At 35.2% G+C, this 10,884-nt stretch overlaps 1 protein-coding gene across 2 annotated transcripts in view; it reads left to right on the top strand.

Moving 5' to 3' along the window:
* The window catches only part of FAM120A (family with sequence similarity 120A), a 269,779-nt gene that overhangs the window by 158,823 nt on the left and 100,072 nt on the right, over positions 1-10,884 (top strand). For both annotated transcript variants that reach the window (XM_006901938.1, XM_006901939.1), the window contains 2 exons: positions 1,897-2,124; positions 3,967-4,141. In XM_006901938.1, the coding sequence (XP_006902000.1) occupies positions 1,897-2,124; positions 3,967-4,141 (403 nt within the window). The remainder of the gene's footprint in view (positions 1-1,896; positions 2,125-3,966; positions 4,142-10,884) is intronic.

The raw sequence follows: 10,884 nt of genomic DNA, 5'->3' as shown, positions 1-10,884 counted from the left end.
TGCTCATATGTTGTTTCATGAAATTCTTCTGTGTCTTCCAATTCCTTTCGATACAGTGACTCAGTATATTCCTTCCATCTTTTTTTAATACTTCCGGGATCATTTAACGTTCTCCCGAAAGCATCCTTGATTATACATACTAAAAATCAAATTTAATTGCATTCCAGCTTGTCCTTGCTTTCTCCTTTTCTACATGTACCTGTTAATAGTAACCTCTTAAGATACCTAATTTTTAAGACTGTTGTTGTTGAGAATAGTCATAATAAAACATATACCAGATCAACAGTTTTTCACAGTGTTATTTAGGAGTAGCATTGATTATAGCACTGTATCTCATTATCCTTTTCAGAGTTGTTTCCCCATCGATATTAGTTCACTTTCCCTTAATGTTCTCTGTCTTTCATGTTTCTACTATCAGTTTGATTCCATATAGATAGTTTTTGTCAGGTGTTGTATACCGCATAGTCAGTCAGGTTTCAAGAAGACTTGAGCAGAGATTCTCCAACTTTGAGGATTATCTCAAGTTCCATTTTAAAGGGCAGTAATGTCAGGAGCTCATTCAGTCAGTCTTCAGACTCTGTGACTTTAGTATAGCACTTCTGGATTTTTACAAAAATCCATATTAAGTACAGTACTATAAAAAATTGTAAAGAATACATTTAGTATCTTCCAATTGAAAAAAGTATGCCTATAAGATAGTACTAAATCAAGTAATAATTAATATTCTTCGCTTTTTTCTTTAAAAAGGAAGATATAAATTATCCTTCCTTCTGATTTCCTCACTTCGATTTCATTGCAATTACCAGTAATCAAGATACTATCTGGGTGTCTGAGTACTTTGTCTTTATATATTGTACATGCATTTACTGTTGGTTGTTAGAATAGTGTAGTTATTTTTCATAAACAATAAATCATGCATATCTGTGTGTATGTGTGTGTGTGTATTTGCTGTTGTTTTGAATGGAATGGCTTTGGTATTCTTATTCTTTTTCTTTTCCATAAACTCTTCATTCCATATAATGAATTCAGGCTTTTCCTTTGATTTATCGTATAAATGCTGTTTTTAGAAACTAAAAGCATTATTGCAAGTTAAACTAAGTCTCGTATATCAACTCTTTGACTTATTGATTGTATAACCATGGACTTTTGGGTTTAGTTTTTCATCTGTCGAGAAAAATTAAAGCTACTTGATACTAGTCAGAAACTAGTAATCAAAACAGAAACTAAACATAAAACCAGAAGAATTCGTCTCAGTGGTTTTGGTTTAGCTGAGGCTCAACAGAATACCACTGAGTACTGGAGTGGATGACTGTAGAGAGGACAAGACCTAGTCAGAGCCCGTAGTCACCTAGCAGAAGCTCAACTGAAGTGGTTGGGAGGTGAGCGGGACCAGAGAAGAGATGCACCTACTTCCAGAAACTGAGTCTGTCCGCTTCTACACTGTTCCTTCTATCATCCACCCAGCCTAGAGACACAACCTGTAGGGGATGTTTATTCCCCCACTCCTACTAATGAGTGTAGCTGGAGAAAGGGCAAGGAAGTAGATCTAGAATAAGCAGGATCTGGGCCAGCAGTCTTCTACCAAGGGTTATGTTAGTATTATGTGACATAATAAATGTAAAATTAATTTCTCTTGCATTCCTATGCTGAAACTAGAGTGTTTATCTCTTCTCATTGATAAAATTTTCTTAATATAAATAATATATTATTCTTCACCCATTATACTATTAATACATTTACCTTGCTACTCTGAAATTACATTATATCCTATAAAATAGCACTCATCTTTATTTTTTATTTATTTGGCTTGTACAAGTAATATGTGTCAAAAATGAATAAAAACATGAAATGAACTTTTTTTTTCTCTCCACCTCTCCATTTCCCATTGTTCTCTAGGCAGAAGGTTCGTCCACTGCCTCTTCAGGAAGCCAGATAGCTGAAGGAAAAGGGAGTCAAATTGGTACTGTTCAACCAATTCCCTGCCTTCTGTCCATGCCCACCAGGAACCACATGGATATTACCACACCTCCATTACCCCCTATTGCACCTGAAGTATTGAGAGTTGCGGAACACAGGCACAAGAAGGGGCTAATGTATCCCTACATTTTTCATATCCTGACAAAGGTATTGTCAAAAGGGCTATTTAATGTTCTTGTCCATTAGTTTATAAGGGATAAATCCAATGGGTGTTTTCTTCTTTTTTTTTTTTTCCAATCTTGTCTGAGTGTTTACCTTCTAACCGAAATAACTTGTGAAGTCTCACAATTTCTTTCAATATAAAGTACTTTTTTAAACTTCTGGTTAAAGAATCATGTTATTTTATGACTACTGATTGTTCCAACTTTCAGTTTTCTTACACCCTATTTATAGCAGGGTGTCTGGTTGAATTCTTATATTAGATACAATATTTATCATTCAACCTTAAAAAACGATGTTTCCTTTTTCCAGTGGCTGATAGTACTTTATGTATTTTTACAGATAATGCCTCATTGAGTATCTCAATAACAGAAAAAAATGGAATCTAGAGTTTTGTAATGTGCATTGTCAAATATATAATTAATTTTTTACCCAGTTACATAATTTTCCTTGCCAAATGTATACCTGTGTATATATATGCCATTGTTTTTGAATCCTAGTTCTCACATACATAATGTACATTTACTAGTCTTCTATGATTTTTTTATCACTGTTGGTATTTCTAGTTATAGACTCAAAATTTTTAAAGTTCGGTTAATTACTACATATTTGATACAGAAGTGGTTTATTAGTAACATGTTTTTATAACTATCTGTGCTCCCATATATAGTTAGATATTACTAGTCTTCAGAAGTTTGTAAAAGATAGCATATGCATTTCTTTCTCCTCTTCATTACTCCACAAGTGACTTTGAGTGTTAATTGAATAATAATTTGTTTTACTTTTCTAAATTAAAGGAAACAAAAAAATGGTTACATCAATACTTTTTCTTCCCCTCTTAATTTCTTTTTTTAAATTATAATTGCCTCTAGAAATTTGATATGTACAGTATCACATTAATAGTATGATTGTAAGGTAAACATTTTGTTTTTCCGATTTCACAAATTATAAAGGGTAAATGAAGTTTCTGTTGCAGCAAAAGGGTTTTGCTATGTTTTAAAGAACTAAAGATTTAGTACACCATACTGTATTGTTTCCTTACCTAGAAAGGGCCTCAGGAATTAATCTACTTGGGTCAGTAGTTGGTTCTGTACCATGTACACACAGGGTATGTCTGTTACATGGACATCTCGTTAAATCATTATTGTTGATATAAGATGTATTATTATGCTTCAGTATTTACTGATTTCCAAGGCAAATACTAACAAAACTGACTGTCGAAAAGTCTTCAGAGTTTAATGTTAAAAATTTACAATATCTTTTTAACAAAAAAACCCTCAAACTCACTACCTTCAGCTTGGTTCCCTTTCATAATGACCCTCTCTAAGGTTTCAGAGGCTGTAAATCTTAATAGGAGGAGAGTGCCTAGCTCTTTCCAAAGGAGCTGCTGATGGATTCAGCAGATTATTTTCATTTAATATGTGGTGATTTTTTTAGGGATAAAGTAAAGAATCTGAATTTTCCTTTTGCTATACTTCATTTACTTGTATTTTATATAAATCATTACACATTTCAGTTAATGTAACTATCTTGACTCTACAAATAATATTTCAGGTTCTCAACTTGTCACACTTTGTTTCCTGTGTTACCTATCCAGGTTGTTTCAAAGACCAAGACCATCCATGTAGTTTGCTTTTGTTCTTCTTTTTGTATTAAAAATAATGTGAGTTTTCTTTTATTTCTTGAGTCTATGTTTAAACTGCAAATGTACCAAAAGATTAACTGGATTAGAATTACAGTGTTATTAAGTGGAGATAATACAGTATGTGAGTTTATTGTAAATTCAACATGAAAAATATGCAATATTATTCTGCTTTCTTCCATGCAAAGGGTGAAATCAAAATTGCTGTTTCTATTGAAGATGAAGCCAACAAAGACCTGCCTCCTGCTGCCCTGCTCTATAGGCCAGTTCGTCAGTATGTTTACGGAGTCCTGTTTAGTTTGGCAGAAAGCAGAAAGAAAACTGAAAGACTTGCTTTTAGAAAGAACAGACTTCCTCCAGAATGTATGTACTGTAAAAATCCATTGTTTGTTTTCTTCAGTACCTCGTAATCTCTTGTGCATTTTCTAAAGCGTTAGAAGAATCATTACTGAGTTAATCCTGAATTCCTCCTGTGTAAAGAAGCTGGAACTTTCATCATGGCCAAGAAGGCCCGAGTTGAGGGTTGGTTTTTGTTGTTGTTGTTGTTGTTGTTGCTTTTTTAGAAAAGGAAGTACAGTCTCAAATTTTTTCCCCTAGTAGCAGTCTAGTAATGATAGTTATTCACTCAATAATAAAGTAGTAGGTTTATCCTTTAAGGAGTGATGATGGGGATGGTGTCTTGATAATTACCATCACTTTCTGTAATTAGCACATCTTCACAGTAAGAGTGGGTACGATGTTCTTACATGTATGAGGTGCACACCTCTCCAGCAGTCCAGTGATCTTGAAGAATTTTCTCATGTCCTAATGAACTATTTCTGTGCTAATGGAATATCACTGAACACAATTCAGCAGCTCTTAACAACTGCCATGTGATTTTAGTGTGTTAACTCAGACGTGTACCTTATTATCCTTGTAAATTTAATGGGCAGTTCCAGCTGATTAACTTTGGGGATAGATGGTGATTATATGAATTCTGTAAGATAGGTCAAACATATTTTCCATTATTTGATGAGGCAGGTAGTTCTGTTGGCCTGGTGGTTAGGAACTGTACTTCCAACTCCAATATAACACTATTGGAACCCACTAACTGTTCTGTGGGGGAAAGATTCTCCTCTTGTGCGATAACAGCCTCTGTAAACTCACTGGATGGTTGCTGTGTGTTAGTTCTGACTTGATGACACATAACAAACCGCAATGGACCATTATATTTAAGTGGTTAAAGGGGTGCCACTCTGATCCCCCAGAGGTCCATTTAACTATAGAAATGTGTAAGTCACTGTATATATAGAAATGGAAAAGAAGCTTTACAAAACTTCATATAAAATCGGGAAATTATGTAAATTGTAAAGTGCATAATTATTTTAAAACTAAAATGATTTGATCTGTTCAAAGATATGTAGCAAAGAATCTACTAGTTTTGTGATATACAAGTACAGTTGTTCTTATATAAATGACATTTATATTCAGTTAGGGACCAACTGTGAGATTATTTCTTTGCTTGAAAGTTTACAAACTAGACATTCTATCAATTTTGAAAATTAAATAAGTTTTTTTTAAGTTAAGTAGTTGTTAAGGCTTTATGTTTTTTTACGGTTTTATTTCTGTAGTCAGTTGTACCATTTACTACTCATTTATTTACTACTTAGGGCCAACCATGATTCTCTGGTGTTTTCCAGTTTAGCATTTTGCACTAATCTTTCCAGTCCAGTGTATTCTTACATAATTTTTAAAAAGTGCATACCATTGAGTTGGAACCATCTCATAACTTGACCTTCCGATGGGTTTCCAAGTCTCTAGGTCTCATAGAAAATAATGTCTCATCTTTTTCTCCTGTAGCTGCTGGTGGATTGGAACCACTAGAAATCTATAGCCTTCTGGTTAACAGTTCAACTTTGAACTAAACCACCAGAGCTCCCTTTATATGTCCTGATTCTGCTCTACATTGTGTGAATTTTTACATTGTGTGCATTTGCTTTAAAAACCGTTTTCTTTTTTTCCTTTTGTTTACTTTTTTCCCCAATTATTTTTAATGATAGTTTACAGAGACTTATGGTTTCCAGTCATTCATTGTTGCACTTTTCTCCCTGCCCAACCCCCTCTTCCCCCTCCTGCTTGAAAAGAAAAAGAAAAACTCTTTCATTGTTATGCAATCCCTCCCAAGTCCACTCCACAATGCAGCCTTAACTCTGAACTTCTGTAATGACAAGAATACCCATTCATATATCCCTTTTAAACAGATCTCTCCAGATCTCTCCGTCTGTTTCAATGCAATATACATCATTCCTTCCCTCCTTTTTTTGTCTTCCCTCAACCCTGATGGCTGTCTCGTTTTACAACAGTGGCCCTATGCAATATTTGTCCTTTTGTGACTGAGATATTTCACTCAGCATAATGTCCTCCAGGGCCACCCATTTTGCATAGTATTTCATGAGTTCCTTGTTTTTCTGTGCTGCATAGTATTCCATTGTGTGGATATACCACAGCTTCTCTATCCATTCATTTGTAGATGGCCACTTCGGTTGTTTTCAGCTCTTTCCTGTTCCGAACAAAGAAACAATAACCATGGGTTTGCATATATCTGCTTGGATGGAAGTTATGGTTTCTTTAGGGTAAATTCCCAGTAGTGGAATTGCTGGGTCAAATGGTATCTCTATTTGCCACTTTTTGAGAAAGTGCCATACTGCCTTCCACAGTGGTTCCACCATTTTACACTTCCACCAACAGTGAATAAGGGTTCCAGTTTCTCCACAACCTCACCAGTATTTGGTGCTTGTTGTTCTTTTAAATTTTGCTATCCTGATTGGGGTGAGATGATATCTCATAGTTGTTTTAATTTGCATCTCTCTTAGAGCTAGGGATTTTGAACACTTCTTCATGTGCTTGTTAGCCATCTCAATGTCTTCTTTGGTGAAGTATTTGTTCATATCCTGTGCCCGTTTTTCAGTTTGGTTATTTACTTTTATCTTGTTGTGGTGCTCAAATATTTTATAAATTCTAGATATAAGTCCCTTATCAGGCATGTCATTACCAAATATTTTTCCCAATCTATGGCTTCCCTTTTTACCCTGTTGAAGAAGTTTTTGGATGTGCATAGGGATTTAATTCTTAGAAGGTCCCATTCATCTATTTTATCCTCTCCTGATTGTAGGTTTTCCAGGATGCTTGGAAGACTTTTTATGTTGCGGTTTAGGACTTCTAGAGTTCTTCCCAGCTTTTCTTTAATGAAGTTTGTAGTCCTTGGTTTTAGTCCTAGGTCCGTAATCCACTTTGAATTGGTTTTTGTAGTGAGGTGTGAATGCCTCCTACCTTGTTTATCTTTTTAAGGAGTGCTTTGCTTATTCTGAACCTCTTTCTATTTCAAATGAAATTGGAGATTGCCTTTTCCATCTCATTGAAAAATGGAATGGGTATTTATATTGGGATTGCATTGAGCATGTAAATTGCCTTTGGTAGTATTGTCATTTGCACAGTATTAAGTCTTCCTATCCATGACCAAGGGATATTCTTTCACCTCTGCAGTTATCTTTTTGTTTCTTACAATAATGTTTTGTAATTTTCTTTGAACAGATCCTTTGTGCTTTATGCTTCTGGTTAGGTTTGGTCCTAAGAATTTAATCTTGTGATTAGCTATTTTGGAGGGTATTGTTTTTCCCAGCTCCAGTTCTCTATTCCCTTTGTTACTGTAGAGAAATCCAATTAATTTTTGTATGTTGATCTTGTATCTTACAATTTTGCTGAATTGGTCAACTATGTCCAGTAGTTTTCTTGCCGAGTATTTAGGATTTTCTAAGTAAACTGCTTGCGACTTATAGCGACCCTATGTACAGCAGCCCTAAACTCCTCTCTGTCTTGTGCCAATCTCACTGTCTCTGACACTCCCATCCCAATTATCCCAGTCACTGAATCAGTCCACCTCATAGAGGGCCTTCCTCTCCTGCACTGTCCCTCCACCCTACCAAGAATGATGTCCTTCTCCAAGGACCGGTCTTTCCTCACAACATGTCCAAAGTATGTTAGACGGATCCTCAGAATCCTTGCCTCCAAGGAGCCACCCGGTTTAACCCTTTCCAGGACAAATCTGTTTGTTTTCCTAGCCGTCCATGGTATTCTCAATACTCTTCTCCAGAACCACAGCTCAAAGGCATCAATTATCTTTCTATCCTCCTTGGTCATTGTCCAACTCTCTGATGCATAACAAGTGATTGCGAAGACCATGGCCTGTATCATCTGCATAGAAAGATAATTTTACCTCCTCTTTGCCAATTTAGATACCTCTTTTTTCCTTCTCTTGCCTTATTGCATTGCTAAGACTTCAATACAATATTGAATAGAAGAGGTGATAGTGGACATCCTTGTCTAGTCCCTATACTCAAGGGGAATGCCTTTAATCTCTCTCCATTGAGAACAATATTGGCTCTCGGGTTTGCATATAGCTTTTACTATGTTGAAGAAATTCCCCTCTAATCCGATTTTGTTGAGCGTTTTAATCAGGAAAGGTTGTTGTATTTTGTCAAAGGCCTTTTCTGCATCAGTTGATAGGATCATGTGGCTCTTGGTTTTTGCTTTGTTAATGTGACGAATTACATTAATTGTTTTTCTTATGTTGAACCATCCTTGCATACCTGTTATGAATCCCACTTGGTCATGGTGGATTATTTTTTTTATGTATCGTTGGATTCTATTTGCCAGTATTTTATTCAGGATTTTTGCATCAATATTCATGAGACATATTGGCCTATAGTTTTCTGTTTTGGTGGTGTCTTTACCTGGCTTTGATATCAAGAATATGTTTGCTTCATAGAATGAGTCTGGAAGAATTCCATCTTTATCTCTTTTCTGAAATAGTTTATGTAGGATTGGTGACACTTCTTCTCTGAATGTTTGATAAAATTCACTTGAAAAGCCATCTGGTCCAGGACTTTTTTTGGCTGGAAGTTATTTTATAAAACCTTTACTATTTCTTCTTTTGTAATGGATCTGTTCAGGTGTTCAGTTTTGGTTTGTGTCCGTTTAGGTAGCTTGTGAATTTCTAAGTTTTTGTTCATTTCCTCTAGGTTTTCAGATTTGTTTCATTATAATTTGTCATAATATTCCAATGTTTGCCTTTTTATTTTAGTTGATTCTGTTGTGACGTTGCCCATTTCATCTCTTACTCGAATTATTTGTGTCTTTTCCTTCTTTTTTTAGTTTTGCTAGTGGTTTGTCAATTTTATTGACCTTTTCAAAGAACCAACTTCTTGTTTTTGTTGATGGTTTCAATTATTTTTCTGTTTTCTATTTCATTTATGCCGCAGTTTTTATAATTTCATTTTTTAGAGGATGTCGAATTTTCTTGCTCTTCTTTTTCAGTTTGTTGGAGATGTTGGGTTAGAGAGTCAGTGGTCCTTTTTCCCTGTCTTTTGATATGTTTGCTCATTGCCATCAATTGACTTCTTATTACTGGTTTGGCTTTTCCCCAGAGGTTTGGTAAGTGGTCTTTTCATTGTCATTTGTTTGAAGAAATTTTTTATTTCATTTTTTGTTTCTTCTAGTACTCACTCATGTTCAAGAAAGGTTGTTGTTCAGTTTCCAGATGTATGGGTTTTTTTCTCCGTTGTCCTCTTGCTATTAATTTCTAATTTTGTAGCATTGTGATCTGAGCAAATGGTTTGTATTCTGTTTTTTAATTTATTGATAATTGCCTTGTGACCTAAAATATGATCTATTCTGGGGAATGTTCCATGCACATTGGAGAAGAAGGTATACTGTGTTTTTGGGGGGTGCCTTAGCCTTTAAATATCTATGAGGTCGAGTTGGTTTATTGTGTAGTTTAATTCTTGAGCATCTTTCTTGAGCTTTTCTGGTAGTTTCTATCTTTTCTGGAGAGGGTTGTATTGAAGTCTCCAACTATTAGAGTAGTGTTGTCTGTTTCCTTTTTCAGTTTTATTAATGTTTGTTTTATATATTGTGCAGGTCTTTCATTTGGCGCATAGATAATTTATTATTGTTATGCCCTTGTGTTGTATTGACCATTTAAGCATTATGTAGTGACCTTCCTTGTCCTGTTTGATGGTTTTTGCTTTGAAATTTATTTTATCGAGATTAATATTACAACTCCTGCTTTTTTCTGATTAATATTTTTTAGTCTTCATTTTTCAGGTATGTCTCTTGAAGACAGCATATTTATGGGTTTTGGTTTGTGTTTTTTTTAATCCAGTCTGCTACTCTTCTCTTCAGGCGTGCGATTATTGGACAGGGTTTCATTACTATCATTTTTTTTTTTTTTTATTTCTTTTTGGTGGTGTTTCTAGTTACTTTGGTCCATGCTCCTTTCTGTCGTACCTCTGTAAGGAGGACATCTCTGAGTGTTTCCTGCAATGCTGGTCTTGTTTTTACAGACTCTCTTAGGTTCTGTTTTTCTGGTAGTATCTTGATCTCTCCTTCATATTTGATAGATAAGTTTGCCATATTCTTGGTTGACATTTCTGTTCTTTGAGTGTTTGATATATGTCCTTCCACTCTCTCTACTTGCTCACATGGTTTCTGCTGACAAATCAACATTTAATCTCATCTGCTCTCCCTTATAGATTACTCTTTGTTTCTCCCTCACTGCTTTCAGGATTCTCTCCTTATCTTTGGTTCTAGCAAATTTAACTATGATATGCCTTGGTGTTTTTCTTTGGGGATCTAGGTGGTTTTTTTCCTTCATTTTTAATTCTGCTTTTTGCTCTAGCAAATCAAGCGGTGACAGTTCTATCTTCTATTTCAATGGTTCTGTGTGTTCCATCTCCTCAAATTTGCTCAGGTGTCCCTCCGCCATGTTGACAGCATCTGAAACATTGGACCTCATGTTTTGGGTCATGGTTTCTTGACCTCATATTTTGGATCATGATTTCTTGTTTTTCCATTGCTGCTAATGCTTCATTTGCTTTATCTGCATTATTCTGGATTGTTTTTTTTTTGAGCTCCTCCTGCTTTTTGCTTGTTGTTGTTATGTGGCCAAGTTGCTTGTTCTCCAAATTTCTTGGCACAACTTGGTGAGCACATCCAGGGCAACATCTGTTATCTGAAATACTTCAATTGGTATACCATCTATTCCTGGGGCCTTATTCTTTGCTATTTCC

This window comes from Elephantulus edwardii, unplaced genomic scaffold, assembly GCF_000299155.1.
Source record: "Elephantulus edwardii isolate Elephantulus edwardi_28Jun2011 unplaced genomic scaffold, EleEdw1.0 scaffold00352, whole genome shotgun sequence".
NCBI classification, from domain to species: Eukaryota; Metazoa; Chordata; class Mammalia; order Macroscelidea; family Macroscelididae; genus Elephantulus; species Elephantulus edwardii.
This window is presented reverse-complemented; position numbering and strand designations above follow the sequence as displayed.